The sequence below is a fragment of the Pundamilia nyererei genome, unplaced genomic scaffold (assembly GCF_000239375.1).
Source record: "Pundamilia nyererei isolate P.nyererei 1_Seehausen unplaced genomic scaffold, PunNye1.0 scaffold00066, whole genome shotgun sequence".
In the NCBI taxonomy this organism is placed as follows: domain Eukaryota; kingdom Metazoa; phylum Chordata; class Actinopteri; order Cichliformes; family Cichlidae; genus Pundamilia; species Pundamilia nyererei.
Window position 1 is genome coordinate 2,107,820 of NW_005187467.1, and position 19,552 is coordinate 2,127,371.

A 19,552-nucleotide genomic window follows, 5' to 3' on the forward strand; every position below is an offset into this window, starting at 1 on the left:
CGACATGCACCCAGACACCAGGTCACAACCTCTGCGAAAGCAAATGCATCTTCACACAACATGGGCACGTGTTTCTGTTGTTACCACACGGTGCTCTTTAAGCTGTAAAACTTTTTTCAAGTGATAATATGTGTCGCAGTGGCAGTTATTTCGAGTCCTCTGGTATTGACAACAGAGCTTGTTTGGCTGCTCATAAAGCTTTTATGGCTGTAGGGTAGCTGTTTAGAACTGTCTAAAATTGTTAAATTAGCTCTGCTAGCTGTGGGCATATTTTCATGCATTAAATCTCTGGCGTGTTGGTTTTGCACTTTTTCAGTTCAGTCTACTGACACTAAACAGAGAGCAAGGATCCTCCACTTTAGAGCATTATGGAGGCTCGGTGATGTGATGGCCAGGACTGGATCCTTATATTTTCCCCATATGCATAAACTATAATAGAGGCCTATTGTTCTGCTTTGGTGTTTAGAAAATGATGAGATTAACAAAAAAACAAAAAACTTGTCACATGACTACCGCGGTCCCTTCTAGAAACTGATGTATCAAAGTAACTGTGCTCTACGGCGTAATTGTTTCGACAGTGTACCGGAGATCAGAACTATTTCTAGGTGTTCTCCATTGGTGAAGCGTCTTCATTAGTCAAAAAGCGTGGGCGGGACTCTTGCTCTCTGCAGCGAGTCAAAGAGAAAGGCAATAAAGGGAGGCAGGATCTGCACTTTGCCGACGAGCATCTCTGCCGTCCTGCTTCACTACAGTGATCACTGCCCCCTGATCTGCGAAAAATACACAGGGACTCCTCAGAAAAAGGCAAGAGTTCATCAATGTAACTCCGGTCAGTCAGAAACTGCGCCGTTCACCTGGATAAGTCCACCTTGACGAGAGAAGAGATAAAGACAGAATAAAAAGAGTCAAACGCGAGTGGAGTGTTGACGTAGAATTGCGAAGGAAAAGAGAAGAATATGATTGTCAAGCAGTACTTGATGTTCATCCTTTACAGCCTCTGTGCAAGCGTCTTTAAAGGTGAGCACTGGATGTTGCTGTGTAGACGGGCGTGGTGTGCGGGGAGGTGGTGGGTGCGTGAAGTGTAAAGATCATATGTGATCATGTCACACGTGAGTGCAAGTATTCGGTGAGGGGAGAGTTGATTTTCCCATAAAACGATGTGTTTGCGCAGCAGTTTTAGGCGCAGGACGAGCTGTCGTTGTTCACTGTCAGAGCCGAGTGTGCTGGAATGCCTGGAAGTTGAATTGTGCGGCGCAATGAGAAGCAGAATGCGGCTGCACAAGTTTTTGCATCGGCGACAACTTATATATTGCACTCCCTCCGGGATTAAGTGACAGATAAAACACCGTGCTGCGGATGAGTCGATTATTGTCGCGCATGGTTGCTTGGTTCATCCGTTTAGGCTATGCCCGCTGAAACTGACAGAGCAAGACCAAAAAAGAGAAAAAAGAAAGAAGAATGTTACAGTAACCGGTGGCGTGTGTCTTCTTCCCTGTGAGTCCGGTGTCATTAAGCGAATCACGATGAAGTCACGCCATCGCGTTTGTTTGGGCATTTTGAATCATTCCACACATGACTTTAAATGACTGAATTCACAAAGGTGATAACAAGTCTTCGATGTGGCAAAGACTACATTTCCGTTAAGCGTTCGTTAAATGTAGCTCTGTTAAATGTAGCGAGAACAGTGCCTTGCGTGTGTGCTTGTGTGTGTGTGTGTGTTTTAGGAGGGATTCTTTAGGAGGCACAAGCCATGTAGTTACTCATTCAGAGTTGGGCGGCTGGGGACGCAGGTAAGGTTGCATGCATGACGCTTCTCTGCAGCCAGGGATCGTCGTCGCCTCATGACGAGTCCCCAACTCCCCACAGACTGTCCCGCTCTTGGACATGCTTGCGCAGCCACCGCCCTATAGGCGACCAGTGCGCATAACGCCTACCGGAAGGGGTGGCGGTGGTGGGGGGTGCTGTCAAGGGGCTTCATATGAGAAACTACCATATCTAAGCAGTTATATCCCCGTCTTCCCCAGTTTAATAACGTGTTGTCCCACATGACATTGATGACATTGTCAGTGCTGATTCAGTACACTGTGCTGATAATAACAACGAGAATGACCTATGATCATCCTCATCACATTAACTCGGCCTGTGGTTTAATTTCCATAAGTCTGAGGCTGACTTCCTTTATTGAGCAACTCCATGAATGATGCCACTACCACCACAGACCATCAGATCATTAGAGCACCTTTAAACAATAATATATGTGTCAGGCTTACTTGCACATCACATCATTGAATTAAAAATCAGTTCTCAAATGAATCAGTTTTTCCAGTATCAGATCATGTTACTGTTAAATAGCCTTTTTCTCTCATGACTGTTATGTGTTCAATCAACTACGTAGTTGGATCGCTTTACTGGACAGCCTAATGGCGAAAAATCGTGTAAGTTTGACTTGAAATGTATCTTTAAATTGCAAAAATACTTATTTACTTTGCCCCGATGCACGTTTCCTTGTGCTATTCTTGCTGTCCTTTCCTTCAGCAGGATTTTGTCCAACACTTTTACCTGATCTCACTGAGCTGTGGAAATTGAAATTCCATTATGAGGTGTGTACAGCTGTGATCTAATCATACATACAGCCACTTCCCCTTCCCGCCATGTTGCCTTAAATGTGACCCCACTGAAGAGGAATATGAATTCGAGTTAAATGACCATGCGTGATTTAGCATGCTTTGGAGTCCATTAACTATAAACTGTGTAATGTTACATAACTGCTTATTTAAAGTGTTCTTTTAAAAAAAGCATGCCTTTTTAGCTGACTTTCCATTGTCTCTGCAACCTTTTTCATCAGTTTAAGTCAGTGTAGTTTGAAAATTAATTTGCTGACACACAAAACTTGATTTTTGTTTTACATGCTGCCTGGTATTGCAACACCAACCACTGGGAAAACGTAGCTTTAATAGTGCATTCAGTCTGAGCATTGACATTGAAAGCATTGCTTTTATAAGCTGTGTTGTAAGAAATGCATTTACCTGTAAATATAACTATCAGTCATGTTTTTAAAGGAGGTGAAAAAGACTCTGCAAACATCCAAATGGAAGAGTTTATCAAATAGTCCTTGCTTACAGAGCCTTACAAGAACACATAAGTGGACTTAAAACTCTGTGTCCCAGATTTACTTTCTGAAGCATATTAAATATTTTTGAAGAAGATTTTCAAAGCTATATTGAAATAAATAAAAAAGGGTTCATTGGTAGAAAAAAGTACTTGGTCTAAAAACCTATGGTATGCTTTGGAAAAGAACGATGTGAATTGTAATTATTGGGATACATGGAAAACTCCTTGTAGTTAGTGTAAGCCTGTGCTGATGCTCAATTTATGAGTATTAAAAAATGTTTGTGTTGCAGGTTAATGGTGGTTTGTTTACACAGTGGACACCAATTGACTAATCATTGAACTCTCTCTTTCCTCCAAAATACATTTGCAGTTTAAGGGTTAGATGCAATTTCACAGATTATTTTTTTCTGAAATGGCACATATATCCCTTTGACATTTTCCAGCAATTAATCAGGTACACTTCTGTCATAAACAAAGGTATCCACCTTCTACTCTCAGTCTGGATTTCGTAGATTTTTTTTTAACCATGCAGTACTGACAATCACTCTAAAATGTTGTAGTTAGCACATTCATCCAACGTGAAAATTCCTTGGTTTGAGACCAGGCTTATACATAAATCCCTGGATGCCCTTACGTCAGGAAAGGCATCTGGTGTAAAAATCTGCCAAATCAAATGTGCATCCATCTGCTGTGGCGACCCCTTGTGAATAAGGAAGCAGCTTCTTAATATTGAAAACCACTCCCACAGAAAACAATTACATAGATATGGAATCCATTTTTACAACCTATAGTAAGTTTTTAAAGTTGCCTAGCCTCTAGTGGCGATGTGAACAAGTGCATGTAAAATGCGCCGGTGTCTCACCTTTAAAAATGATAGCATGGCTACCTGTTCCAAAAATGGAGCTTTTCTCATGTGGTGAAAGTTATAAAAGGGTTTGTTTTTACCCAAACCAAAATGTTATGTGGCTAACTCTAACCAAAATGTTTCTTTGTGTATACTTAACTTCACAGCAAGAAAGTGAAACTTTGAAAAATGGTCCAAGATTCAAGTCTAATTTTTCAGTCTCCTTGTCAAAAACTTGGCTGTATTTGTATCCCCTGCTGACCAATCTCCCAAATGCTGACTTTTCCCTCTCTTTTAAAGTTGACATTCCTCTATTGTGGAAGCGCTTACTTTTAGATAGTAGAAACAATTTGATTGAATACTTAGTTTGAAGACTCAGTGTACTCTTACCTTTTCAGGAGACAGACATACTTTCGTGGCTTTCTGGGAAAATATATCTCCCCCAAAATGAAATTAAGAATGTTGTTTTCATGAATGAGAACCTGACTTTTAGGAGACAGGACTGAATTAATGGACTCGTTTTTTTTAGAGGACAGAGGAGACAAAGTAGTTTTGTTATATTCTAATTTCACTACTTGGTAATTTCAGAGAGCCGCAAAAAAAGTATGCTTTTCACAGCCCACTTTGCATCAGATTTGGGGTAATGAACAGGCAGAGAACAGGGCACAGAGAGTTTTCTCATCTTGCCCAAGAGCTCTGACAGTGCCCACTTCAAGGGCTTCTTAAATATTGATGCTATGAGACTTAGGTTAGACTTAGATGCATCCAATGCCCAGGCCTGTGCCCCACGACGCTAAAACCTAAAGTTCTGTCTTAGTGGAAATGTAAGAAGTCGAGAAACAAATGAAATCAACACAACTAGAAAAGACAGGGTACATTCTGGGCTGCACAGTCACCCAAATTTGTTATTTAAATAGCCAGATTTTAAAAAACAAAATGCATTGAAAAATGATTTCATGCAAAATACACACAGGTGGACAATTACAAGATACATGTGCCAGGATTTTTTAAAATTGGTTTGTAGCAGTAGTTTGTGGCAGATATTTACAGAATTCCCTATCTGGTTTTGCTAATTCTTAAATGAAATCCTGATATACTTGTACACAGAAATCTGGCGTGCATAGAAAACTGATGCTACACTCATTCATTGCTTACCCATTTAACAAATTTCACTGAACAGTTTTTGCGATATCATAGCCTGTAACAGACAAATAAACAAATGGGACTGAAAACATAACCTCCTCAGTGTAAGCAATAAGGTGCAGCATTTTCTGTGTGATCACAGCCTAATCGACAGTTAAATTGCAGTGCTCCGCATCACACACTGCAGTGATTCTGTAGACGACTTCAGCCTCAGCAGCTCTGTTCATGCTCTGTAATGCTGAGAGTTATTTCATGCAGACTCATCCTTCTAGGAACAACTACACTATTAGAATTTGCCTAAATTCATTGCTGGGCTTATTTATGGCTGCAGCCCATAAACTGCTGTACTGCCCAAATGTTTCAAATGCTTCTATGGCAGATAGATATAAAGAGTGTATGGCGCACCCTTTATTAGAGGGCCTGCCTTGTTCTCCTGCTTTGGGTGTGACAATGATGATGTTGTTCCCATACTGTATCTGCACTGGTGTTAACCTACATAGCGATAATGGTGTATCACTGTATATTTCCCAAAGCCAGCAAATAAAGACAGACTCGTCAGAGGCAGGTAAGACGGCAGGCTAATGCTAATTAGCCATGTGGCGTCGCCATGCTTAGCCACTTTGCAGACCTTGGGCTGATTGTGTCATAGATGTACTGTAGGTCTTATGATCTTCACATTTCCTTGTTGGCCACAGCTTCTCTGGTTCGGTCTGACATTCCCTCTTCTCAAGTGTTTCATCACTTTCTTTCATACAGAGCCCAAAAAGCTCCCATACCACCAAGGGAACTTTTCTTTTGTTTGAGCACCGAGTCTTTCATCATTTCTTATCTTGTAAGACATTTGGGCAAGTACACCCCTCCAGGTGACGTTGGTATGTGTTTGACCATTGTGTGTGTGTGTCTGTGTGATGGGAGATGAAAATTGGGTTGGGGGCTTAATGAGGGCAAAGCAGAAAATAAATGAAATTTATGCATTTTATCCGCTATCAAAATGACAGTTATCAAAACTACAGATAAAAAGAGACAAGGTGATTGAGGATGAATAATTCCTTCATAATGCACAGGAAAAATCTTTTCCCTGATTAGTGAGGGAATTGAGGCTAGTCATTAAAAATGCAAAAGTGCCTTGTAAAGTCTTTGATAGCTCCTTTACCCATTGGTGAAGAGAAAGTGGAGAGTTAAGAGCTGTGTTAAAGGTTTCTTATTTGTGAGCAATATAGTGAGCTTCTGGAGGTAAAAATCCAATTCACATTCTCCATATGGATTTCCATTATGAGCCATAGCCATGTAACCATCCAAAGTAGACTTACTATGAGCTTTGGCACTGATGGTATGTGCTCCTATAGAAACCACAAGTCTGTATGAAAATACTGTTTTATTCACAACTTTGTGGAATATAAGTACTCTATCCACAGTTCTAAACTGAAACATTGACACTGACATTGTTGGAGGTCGTTGTTACTATAGAAAATTTTAAACCTGCAAATGTCAGCTTGCTTAGTGAGCGCAAAACTGCAGAAACCATACAACACACAACACAACCCCCCCTCCTTCAAAATGATTACAACATTGAAATTATGCAAAGGATTGAATTTGAAAAGGTTATAGGTCACTTGGTTGGGATTTGTAATTCTTTATGGGATGAGGGTTTAATTCTTTACCCCTCGGCCATAAAAAGGCTGATCGGGCGGGCGACATGGACATCCAAGCATGAACGAAGCAATGTAGGAGTTTTAATTTGATACCAAAGGTGTATCTACTAAAAATCTCAGTGACCTTAACCTCAAGGTTAAGGGTCAGAGGTCAATATTTCTGAAAATCTTGTGACAGGTTGCCACCCTGATGCAGGAGGTGACTCCTCTGGTTGCTAAAAGAAGGAAAATACTCTTATGGCCTCATCTGTTATTGCAAGCCTTATTTACTAAAGCATGCCAGTCATTTTGTAAATTATGATATGACCAATTTGAGTAAATAGAAGATAAATTAGGGTATGCTTTAGGCTGTGCCTACAGTTGGATTGAAAGTGCACTGGAATACTGAAGGCTCATGATAATGCTGATGACTAAAATGTTTGGTTTGAGGCTTAGAGGACAGGCTTCACTGGCCACTGGCTGTTATATGTATCATGGTGGTTCTGTTGATTGTTTATATACATACAGTCTTATTGTTTCATCTGTACAACACTAGACTTGATCACAAAGACTGCCCATTACCTATAGTACCCCACTCCCACCCCCATAAACATGCCTGAAACAACATTTATTAATTTAGTTTCTCAACTTTAGTAATTTTTTTTTCCAATTTTGTTTCACTAGATTTTCTGAAAATATAATTTATTTGTCTTAATAATTATGCAAAAATGATATAACATTAATCATTTGACAGGCTTCATATGTTTTCATTTGCACCCACCAATATGAAAAATTTCAAACACAAGCAAAATAACAAAAATTCAGTTCATTTACTATTGTTGGTCAGTGCGCAAGACTCCCACCTCTAACAATTTTGCTTGCACTAAGATAAAAATAATGCAAACAGTTCCCAAAGTATAAAGCAAAATTCTAAGCAAATGAATTTCGGAGGATATGATTCAATCAAGCGTCAAAGGCTCTGCTTTTTGCTTTCGTGTATAGCCCTGCAGTTGTCTGGGGAAACGATATTGTGTCCTATTATAGGATGCTGTGAGGAGTGTGGTTATTTCTTCCATTAGAATGTTTGATTCCAACAGCAGCTTTCACTGCTACAACATAGATATCAATAACTGTCCTGCCTGCTGATTTATCATTTTGAGTGTAATATAGGATGGCAGTCGGTGCACCACTTCTCATTTCTTTTTTTTCCCCTTTTTTCTTTTTCTGAGCATGGAGTTTTGTTCCAGCATGCACTGAAGTGTATTTAAAATCTCTTGAAAAAATACATATTCGACCCAGGCAAAAGTAAAGCCCTAAATGTCACACACAGGGAACCTGTGAGCGTATGCATGGGAGCATCTCCTGTGGGTTTGAATAAATCAGTCAGCAGGAATAAGCTGGCTGAGCTGAAGGCGAGGTATGGCAGAGGAAGGTGGTTTACATTCACGGATACCCGTTCACCACTACTGAGGGTTAGCTTATCCCTGCAGATTGTCTCCCAGCTGCCAAGTGCTGGCTCTGATGCTGTGCTTTATGCCACTGCAAATGGTAATCCAGTAAAGGGGACAAATGTGCTCCAAAAGAGCCACTGCTGCCCTGCTTGCTTTCTGTTGACAGATATACATCTGTAGGGATAAGCCTCAAGCCAGAGGCAAATGTGCTCAGACAAGTGGGGAAGGGGCTTTAAGATTAGCAGCTCACTGCCTCAACTATATTCTGCGTGCTGTCAGTCTCTCTTTGCCAAGCTCTTTGTCATAGCACTTTTACACACCATGCCCCCTCTGAGTGGGTATAAGCTCAGCAATGAAGCTGATAGACTGAAAGGGCAATTACACTATTAAAGATTATTTTGACCTGTATTTAAACGAAAAAGGTTAAGAGATTTTTCTACTTCCCAAGGAGCCCGTTCCAAGATACTCATGATAAGTCTAATGCCACAGTTGGTCACACTGAAAATAGGTAAAAGCAGTGCTTACATCAGTCGCTGCCTTCCTGAAGAGGTGCCCGTGTTCACACATCTTAAAGGGGTATCCGATATAAAACAGAATTTACATATATTCCTATGATTTCAGACAGATGAGTCAAAACATTTCCCACTTCCCGCTAAAGCTGGGACCTATGGAGCATTTGAAGTGTTATGTCACAAATCTCAGGTTTTATACTGTGAGACTTCACAGTCGGGAGAGGATATTATATCATCATTTGCAGCCACATTGAGTACTGTATATAAAATAACTAGAGGTTTACTGTGCAGGTGATGATGCTGACCCTGCAATTCACTGTAGCTATCAAGCACATAATAGAAAAAATGAGATTGTGGTGTAAACAGAACTGAATAAACACTCAAAACAAAAATCAAATGTCTTAATGTTGCAGTGTTTTCACTGTTTCTGGGATTCAGTTGCAATGCATTTACCTTTAAAGGTTTAAACATCCTTAACAAACAGCAGACTTGAGCCTAGTGGACATTTATTTAATATTGTTCTAAGTAGTTCAAGGCTCTCTAACTATTTAATGGTGAGCTACACATTCAATTTTCAGAGAAAAGGGAATGGTCGAAAAATATTCTAAAAAAAATAATTCACAGACTTGAATAAAATCTTTGGAAAATATAATAAAATAGTGTTGATTTCTTTGATGAATGAGTTTCTGCTGTGCTGCTGAGAAGGTGGTAGGCGTGTGTTCTGCAAGAGGTTTATACAGTCCCTACATTTTAGTATTGTGCCTGAAATGAAGCCTATACTTCATTTTATGCCAGTTTGCGGTGTTGACCTTTATCAATCTCTCTTGGCCCTCATCTCTGTTGAAGTGGGCTTTGTGCCCGACTATGGATGAGCCTGTGAATCTCATTTACCCTGTGTGATGATCTCCCCTTTCTCCTTTTGCTGCAGTCTCTATGAACAAAGTTAATATTTTTTTTGTTCAGAGATGACCGCCATATGACCAACCAGCTATATAATCCGTTTTTCCTACCTAGAAGCTATGTCAACTTTCATTCTGTTGTCCTTTGACAACATAGTAGACATCCTTTCAAAAGCAGTTGTGGTTCTGATAGTGTTTAATGCTGAGTGTTGACCATAAAATATTGTGCACATAATTATGTGTTTGCTGTGATAAATGTCCCTCTCTGCTTCTGCTGTGAACGTTTGGGAGGCTTCCAAAGAGAATGATTGACTGCCTGAGGTATGGCACTGCAACCAAACACCTGGCAGCCTGACCAGGAGTGACCATGCTTGTTTTGAGTTATGTCAGGGTCGTTTTGGAGTGTGCAAACAATGGCGGACAACAAGCTGTGGAGCCTTTGTTGGGCTCTGTGCGCATTTTATGCAGCTATGACTATTGATATGCAAGTTTAGTGCACACGAGCTTTTCTTTCCAAGTACAAAGTTTTGATCTGAATGAAGTAAGATGAGTTCTCGGTGCGTAGGCAGCTGTTGACAAGCTTTAGAGAATGCACAATGAAGTGGCAAATGTTGGCGTTTATGAAAATATTAGGTCTTTTGTTGTAATGAGTTTAGATATCACTTCATTCATCATCAAAACTGATGATATTGTGTGGAAAATGTACATCTGTTTTAATAGGTTTTGATACAAATTGTTTTCTACTTGTGTTAATTATTTTTTGATTAACTAAGTAATTGTCTATAGGTAAAAAACATGTATGATTGCTTGATCTGCCTAATCAGCACCATATAGAAGGATATTGGTTTACAGTGGTGCATACCTCCTGCATGTTTTTCTTTTTTCCTTTAAAATTGCTGAAACTATTAATTATTAAGTAGCAGCTTTAATTTATTTTGGTTGACAAGGCAGTTAATCTTCTGATCATTTCATCTTGCACCAAGCACCTTGTTTTCAAATAGTGCTTGAAAAATATGTCTTTTCTGGACAAAGTAAAGTTGAGACCGCCCCAAACATATTTGCAGAGAAAAGAATACAGCGAGTTTAAGTGCATTTGGAATAAGTGTGCTCACTTTACCATGAGGATTTAATGCTACTATTTTAATGTATTAACTCAGAAAGCCCATCACCTGCACACCGCCAGTAGAATTTTGCATCGCTGGGTTGCTGAGCTCATAAAGGCCCCTCAGTCGACTGCCCCAGCAGTCAGACTGGACGTCTGAGCTCCAGATAAAGGAGGCTCTGTTGTGCTATCTTTGGAAATTTGATAGGTTGCTGGAATACAACTCACAAGTAATATACTTTTAAGAAGCAAATCATGGCAAATGCAGTTATTCATTCCAGGGTAGTGTTTTGCATTTTATGGCTTCATGATTTGATATGCTTTGTTCACAGTACAAAATTAAAGACAGTGGAAAAAATAAATAAAGATGAAACGGCAAACGTGCTAAGAACAGACTGTTGACTTGTGAGACAGGCTCGTAATAATTTGTCAGGACAAAAATGAAAACCATTTATATTCTCAGCTTGCTGAATCCCTCTCAGGGTTTCAGGAGCTGTAGACTATCTGAGTTTTTTTCTGAACGTTTTGCTGAATACAGACGGGTGTGGATGGCAGGTCACCTGTCCATCAAAGAGGCTATCATACGGTGCCTGGAAAGATTCATGTCATAAGGAAATTTGGTGTCTCCACTCCTCTTCAGATTTCTACATCTCCGTATTTATGAGAAAACTTGCAGGAAGTTGAAAAGGTGAAAAAGACGCCAATGTAAAGAGTACACAAAGATAACTTTAATTAGAAACGTCTTCATGTCAGGAAATATTTTATGCCATTTTCCCATGTGTTTTGGATTTTATTCTTTGTCCCCAGTGTGTTTATTAATGCAAAATAAGCAAAGAGCCTGCTTTTGTGCCCGAGAGCATCCGGAAAACAGCACCAATCTAACCTGTTTATTTTCTTATTTTATTAAGCAAACTTGCAAGTACTTATGTGTAGACTAATCCCTGCCGTATACACCGCCTGAAGACAGTTTAACATGCAACATACATTTGCAGTTTTCAAGCTCTGCATGCGTTGGTTACATCGCATTTTCTGTTTGTATTAGGAGAGAACAAACAAAGTTAGCACATTAAAAGGTATAGCATCAAACAATTGATCTAATAAATAAGTATTTTCAGGTCTTGGTACTTAATTAATACGTATATGATTGTTCTAAATCTGGCTTTTATAAGCCCACTATATATATCTGTTGGTATAGATGATGTCCAGTAAAGTTCGCACAAACAATAAATCATATCTTAACATTGATGGTAAACATATCCAATTGATTTAAAAAATAAAATGCATAATTATCATAATTCTCTTAATTCTTTTAAAGCTAAACAACACTTTTCTTTCTTTCTTTTTTTTTGCTTACAAAAACAGTAATACTAAAAATTCTAGCTGTGCTTCAGTGCAAGAACTGGGAAATTATTTTGTTTTATAAATCTGCATGTGTGAGATGCTATCCAGAAAATCTAACTTTAGAATAAAGACACCAAAAGCACAAAGTTAAGCTCATGCATGTTTATACCCTTTTATTGACTTCCTCTTTAAAAGCTTCCCACAGGTCTCTAAAGCTGAAGTGTAGATACTGAATGCAGGCATATTTGCAAGAGAAGGTGGGGGATAAAAGCACTGAAACTCATGTCCTCATAAAGAGGGATCAGCAGTGTGTACGGGAGCTGCATACCGATGCAAGAGATGCCAGTGCTCAGAGCCAGAGAGCATGCTTTGCTGGGGGGGGAGCCTTAAAGCTGCTAAGCTTAGAGCAAGAAGGGGAAAGTAAGAGAAGGTGTGGAGCAGGAAGGCACACTGTAAAAGGCTGAGAGAAGTGTCATTGTATATGTCTGCTATTTCCTTCATCTCCTGTGACTGCCATTATAAAATGCAGGTTAAGCCATTACATAGAGTAGTAGTATAGCATACTGGTGTTTCAAAGGTTTACTCTGGTTTTTGGTAGTTTTGTGTGGAAAAGGAAGAAAAAGGAAATCTGTTTCCAAATTTGAGGATCTTAACATTTGAAAAAGGACACAGATGAATATATTAGAGCCTTCACACCATTGAGAAGAGCAGTACAATTAGAAAAGCCAGTTCAAAAATTAACTTAAGAATCAGAAACGGTGTCACCACCTCGTGCCGCCACCACCACGGCGTGAGGGTGACATTCAGAAGGTGTGTTCACACCAAGGAGTTCACTCTGACACGGAAGAATAATCATTCCTTCACCAAGGCAAGAGCTGAAGATGTAAAAGTGCTTTCTGCATTGTCTGTTTGTTGATTTGTTTGTGACAGACATTATGCAAAAACTGCACAGCCAAATTTCACAAAACTTGGTGGAGAGGTGAATCATGGATGGGCAAATGAAGCAGCCATTAACATCTGGTGCAGTCTGACATAAGAGTGTTGGTCTTGTTGGAAGATATGTGCTAGAATTACCATTCTAGTTGTCTCTTTTTTACTTTAGGTATGTATCTATAAGATTTACACAGATGGCAAAGTGTTTTAACCAGTCACATTTTGTCAAGTATGAGTTTAACTGAAACTGAAAACTCAAGGTGCTAGACTCCTGAGTGTAAAAGCTCAGCAGAGCTGAAGGTAAGCATATCTGTTTGCATTCCATACCCATTTACAACAAAAGGGTCATTCCTTCTTTTTTACTGTAATTACCCAGAATTCACTGCAGCAGTGAATGGCATTTTTTGAATTACAACCATCTGGGAGCACATGGTCCAACACAGGGTTTCGCATGGGCTTAAACAAAATATAAAAAACATGGCACATATTGCATCTGGTAAGTCACTGAATGTCATGCTTTTCACTTGCAAACTTGCAAAACCATTTGGTTTAACAGAGATAATTCTCACTATATCTATGGGGCACAAACAGTAGCACGAGGGCTTGGCAAACACAGAGATTCAGCCAGTGTTCCACAAATTTATCTATCACTGATCTAGGCTTCTTAAAAAAGGGTGAACAGCCACATTTGTATGGGACCTGGAGTATTTTAGATTTAGTAATATTACACCAACTGAAATGATAAATAAATTCTACTGTGTAACAGCCTGTACATAACGCCACACTGATCTTACAATGTGCACTGAAATGAAGAATAAAGGGTGCAATTAGTTTAGTTTAATTAAATAATTTTGTGTGCTTTGCAGTTCATTCAATTCAAGTAATTACATGTTCTCTGTGAGAGCCTGGGTTTGTTAAATATACCTGCTGATATTTATACACAAGTGGGCTTTAAGGACATACGTTGATTCAGTTCTACATAATTTCTCATCAATTACTCATAAGACCTTTAATTTACAACAGCGTATTTGACCTTGTGGTGTGATATCTAAACTTTAACAACTCCCAGTGTGCATAGTTGTAGGGTCATTTTGAACCTCTTTGAACATTGCAAATTGCTTTTTCTCCCAATTACACCTTCAAAGTGATACTAGACTGTTGTCAGACTAGAAAATCTTACTTGTCACTAGAAATATTTTCCGCATAATGCTGCAGTTAAAGAAATGCATAAAAATGTGTACCCAGACTTACTCTAATGGTGAGAATTTTAGAAATTTCTACAAAGGCAGCAGTGTGACATGTTAACTGAGGTCACAGCTCCCTCGTGGCTGTGGCTTCAAAAATATCATCCCTGAAGTTTTGGCATGTGTTATGCATGATTTTATTGGGCACATTTTTTTTCTCAATTTATAAATGGATTCCAAAGGTGTCAAAAATACAAGCTAACATCTTCCAGTGTTTGATACCCATCTGTCTACTATAGGCAGGTATGTCCAGGTATTAGAAAAAAATGATAGTGAAGATGTGCTATTTGGGATGGTGCTGAAATAGCAGGATATAAAGCCAGGATGGATCCTACAATAAGCTCATATAATGGTCAGTCTGGGTAGACCCTGCTTTTATGGAGTCAGAGATGATTATACATTTAGTATCCTCCAGTTCTGGTAGAGTGTGAGGATATCTGGTGTAGACCGGGTGACCTTAACTACTGGAGCTGTAGCATCTCCCAGATAATGACCACTCTGAACCCCAGGAGCAAGCCTCATCACCTCATAAATACAGAGACCATATGGACTCTCGGTGGAAAGCTGCCGACAGTCACTTTTCAAATCGGACGCATACTTGTAGGAGGCTTTTGTGCTGAAAAAAAAAGAGAGATCCAGTTAACATTCGCAGGTTCATGAAATGGGTGTTTTGTGTAGGCTGCAGTTCAGTTACATTGACCAAATGGCAGATGTCTTGAAAAATTGATTGCAATTTTTTTTGAACGGTGGTCTTGACTGGGAGAAAACTATATGGTCAGATATAGAAACTGAGCCAGTGGTTAAAAGAAATTGCTTGTCAGTGTTAAAGTGCCCTGTTTGCTGCGAATTCAGGGTCACTGTGTAAAAGATAGCATAGGATTTCTATTTTACAGCAAGGCAACCTTACCAAAACCATAACCAATCAGAAGTTTGACACGTTAATAAAAAAAGGTTTTCTTTTAAATGTATGGTTGATTTGAAAAAACAAATTGATCTCTGTGAAACTGTTTAGGAGATGATGAAACATTTAAATCTTTACTTTTCTGGAAGGCGAAACAGTGTATGTTCCTTTTTCGTAGTTCTAGCCCTGATTGAGCACTCACTTTGGGAGGTAACTGGATATAGAAGTAGTCCCTCTGGACACAATTGCTTTCTATGGTGATGGCATACCAACCAGTTCTGTGATGCTGAGCTCTAAGCATTTTATATAACTCAACGAGGAACTGCCAGACTACAATCTGAAGGTACCCTCCATAGCCATAGCTACAGTGTGCTTGGAGGCACTGTATGAAGAGAATTTTAAGGCATACCTTGCTTTATTTACGTATTTATTACAGATTTTTTAAGCAAATGAATAATAAATAAAATAAAAAACCCCAATAATATTTCAAATCATCTAGATTTTTGAGAATAGCTCTTGTACAATGCCTTTATGACATAAAAACTAAGGGCAATTTACAAATATTGTTGTATGGGTAATTTTATATGATTCATGACGGTAATTTAACTAGGCGAATAAATCGGAGACAGGGAAATGAGTGTCTTTTGAATGTGATCCGACTTGGCAAACGCCTGTGTTTATGTCTGTTTGTGTCTGTCGCGTGTGTACATGTGAGTGACCTAGATAACACCAAAACTGTAGGTAACCTTATATTATTGCTCGTAACCTTGTGCTCAACCAAACATAATGAAAACTAGGTGCAACAGTGCCCCAACTAAACTCTGTCTGACATTCACGCCTGATGTCACCAGGCAGTCTGTATCTGGGTATGTTCTGTAGATAATAACATCTCTTCATGGTTTTTTGGCATTTGACTCCGCTTCTCCGGAGTCTTGAGCATGTGAACAAAATGACAAACAGTAAATGAACATGGTCCGCTTCAAAATGGGTTTTGATTGAGATATTCGAATGAGGCACAGCTATGTGTTCTCTGGCAAGGAGAATTCATTTTTTAAGAGTGTGCCCAGTCTGTTCTATGTGCTCTTCACCTTGCATTAACATACTTTTTTCCATAAAGATAAGCTATCTCAGCACAGATAAACTGGGTGCAAATTGGGTTTCTGTGCTCAGCTTACCTCCGTGACTCAGGATAGCTTATGTTGGTGTTTCTCCGTCATTGCCATCAGCATCCATCCATGTTCGCATTCAACAAAAAAAAAGCACTTTTACAGAAGCCTTTCCACAACACATTAAACCTTTTTTTAAGGTTGGGTGAAGTGGAGTCTTTTGTTGGAGTGACTACATTCTTCTCAGTCTGTTTGTGTCTGTTTGCTTGTGTAATATGAAAGATGGAGGGAAAAAAACACATAAAACCAAAATTGATATTAAGAATAAGCAGAGCAACTGACCATTTGCAAATGTTTTCAGGTATTTTAGCTTTGAAGAGATACAATGTTGCTTTTCCCTTTATTTGATAAATTAATAAAAATTAATATGCTGACAATTATCACACTGAAAGTCAATGTGATTATCGTGTCTCTATCTTTAATGTAACAAAATAAGAAAAAGAAAATGGAAGCCAAATCATTTTATCACAAGGCTGTTATAAAAAAAAAAACTGTGTGCGCGGTGCAGATGTAACAGATGATTCTTGTAATTGTGTTTGACTTTAAACCATTCTCAGTGCTCAACTTTTCTGCTTTCTGTCAAAAAAAAGAACCAACAACAACAAGAAGATATTGTTCTCGAACACTGCACTGGGCTGATCCTGAATTACTTACATTTTTGCCAATGGCAGCAGAGAAGCAGCAATAGGAAATATTTCAAGATATTCTTAGCTCTACAAAGGCTTTGTCAAATTTATCCCAGATTGACAGGCTCCAGTGGGGATTTTCACATTCACAACACTAAAACTGTCACTTCTTCACTATAAGACCAGAGTTAACATGGTGTAAAGTTGATACATATTTGATCAGTTTCCTGTGCCTTGCTGAGGGGTCATGGAAGTTTTACATCAAAATTTACTATATACACCAATAATGATCAAACTTTTCTTTCTTTTCTTTTCTTTTCTTTTTAACAAGACCTGTCACTCCTGTTAAGAATTAAATTTTGCATATTTTTTCTTGATGCTAGGTTGTTGTTATTGTTAAGACAGGTATTAATTGCTTGAGCTACACTCAAGCTAATAATAGCAACAATAATGAAATGAACACTAATAACTAAGTAAAGTAAATAAGAAATGAAAAATAAAAAGGGGATTATGATCAAGTAAATGACATGTTTTTATACTTTGTGCATATTAGAACCATGATCGATAGATGCATATTATTCAAAAGTTAGTCATAATCATAATATATTCATGACATCATTCGCTTTGCATATTTTTCTCTCTTCTGTTTATATCACTTAAGTCATTATAGGCACCTGCTAAATGACATGTTAGTAGGCAGTCTTAGGTGATGTAGTGCATAAATTCGAGCTGAGTGGTAGCCAAACATTTATTATTCCGCACTACAAATTACAAATAGAGTCCACCAGGTTTTCAGAGTATCTAAACTGCTTTTCTATATTTCAAGCTATTGCTTTCATCAATGCATTACAGTAAAGATGATAATGGGAAATATTTCCCAGAGCAGAGTGCCTACACACAACATCATGGTATTGACCTGATCCTCCTGCAAACAGAGCAGTGTGAGCTTTGATTTCCCTGGCAATTACGTGACATTTAATGAGGGAACGTGTCCGTTTTTTTTTGTTCATGAAAAATAGCAAATTTTGACCTCTGGTGTCACGTAGCAGGAGGTACATTATGTAGCATCCATATCTTTTGGCCATTGAAATATATTAATAGCTCTCAAATTCTGTGCTTTAAGAGGAAAATAGGTTGATGCATTATTACTGTGAATTAACTGAAACCATGGAAACACCACTTGCAGTATACTGTCACCAAGTCAAAGAGCACAGCTCTTAGTCTTCTCCAATAATTGGCTTAATATTTCAGCATTACAACACATCTCTCCAAAGAACAGAGAACATTGTCAAGCTTGTTACTCCTCGAACCAACATATTCATACTTATTCAGTCTCTATTATTTCTAATTGAGACTTTTAGAATATTTAAATACTTAAATAGGTACTTTTCTTTACTCTATGATGTTTTTATTTTAAATTTGAGTAATAGTAAAATTTATTTGTAATATTCAGGTGCTAAATATATTAACCATGGATTTACTTCAAAAGAAAAACAGCATTTACATAAGCTCTAATGGGTGAAATGTATTTAGATAGATGATTATTCCAAAAGCACACAGACCTTCAGCAAATCCCTAGTTTATTCCCTTACACAGACGGACTCGCACACATGCACGATAGCATTAACATAAATGAAAGTCATGGTTTAGGACACTTTGATAGGTTGTTTAATCGTGGCATAAACCTTGAAAAACAGAAAACTATGGGTACCTGATGTTGCCATCAATGACACAATGCCATAAACAAGGCTTTTCCTAATATTACAAATTTTTTTCTGTTGTTGCTTATTTTCAAACTGACAAAAACTGTCTAAAGTAACTGTAATCCATCTAAATCAAGCATAAATTTATACACCGTTGAGTTAAGTGTAGCAGCAGTGGGTCTGTTAGGCACTGGCTTGTACATATGGAGCCAGTCCCACATGGAATTAATATCACAGGTCTAGATGGGAGCAGTCAACCTTTTCATTATTATCCTAAGAATTCTTTTTATACCTAATACTCAGAACTTTAAGGTCCTGTCTGTGAAAAATGTAGTGGTCTTATGAGAACATTTGAAGAGGAAATGTAATGCATTTCATGCACAGAGAACCAATTATTCACAATTACCCATTGCTTTCAATTCTAACATTTTATATATTGTATATACTGACCACTATAATGTTATCAGACCATTCAGTGGTTTTTATTTTCAGTCCCATAGATAGGACTACTGGGAGTCATCCCGTACTGGCGGGGTTGAAAGGCAGTTATTGATTGCAGGCAATGATAAAGGGAAACCACACAGACTATGTTTTTTCCAGACTAGTATTTTGGTGCCTCAGAGTGTAAATGTTTTAAGCTACCGTTCATTTCTTTATATTATGCTAGAAAAATTGGAATTAGGTATGACAATTTAAAGCATGCAAAACTGATAGAAATAATATATATATAAGTATAGCATATAAGGCAAAATCAGTTTTGTATAAGTCAGTAATCATGAAACTCAGTGACCATCTTTATTTTGCAACATAGTTTGAACTCTCTCTCTCTCCAAGCTTTCTTGTAATTTCTTTAGTGTTCAGAAAGAGTTCTATAATAATAATAATAATAATAATAATAATAATACATTTCTATTTTAGGCGCCTTTAAGACCCTCAAGGTCACCT

General features: G+C 38.3%; 1 protein-coding gene across 4 annotated transcripts in view; it reads left to right on the plus strand.

Annotated features, from left to right (window-relative positions):
- Window positions 1–734: 734 nt before the first annotated feature.
- The window catches only part of cadm2b (cell adhesion molecule 2b), a 141,963-nt gene continuing 123,145 nt past the window's right edge, over window positions 735–19,552 (plus strand). For all 4 annotated transcript variants that reach the window (XM_005735982.1, XM_005735983.1, XM_005735984.1 and 1 more), the window contains exon 1: window positions 735–1,017. In XM_005735982.1, coding sequence (XP_005736039.1) covers window positions 957–1,017 — 61 coding nt within the window. In that variant the 5' untranslated portion in view covers window positions 735–956. The remainder of the gene's footprint in view (window positions 1,018–19,552) is intronic.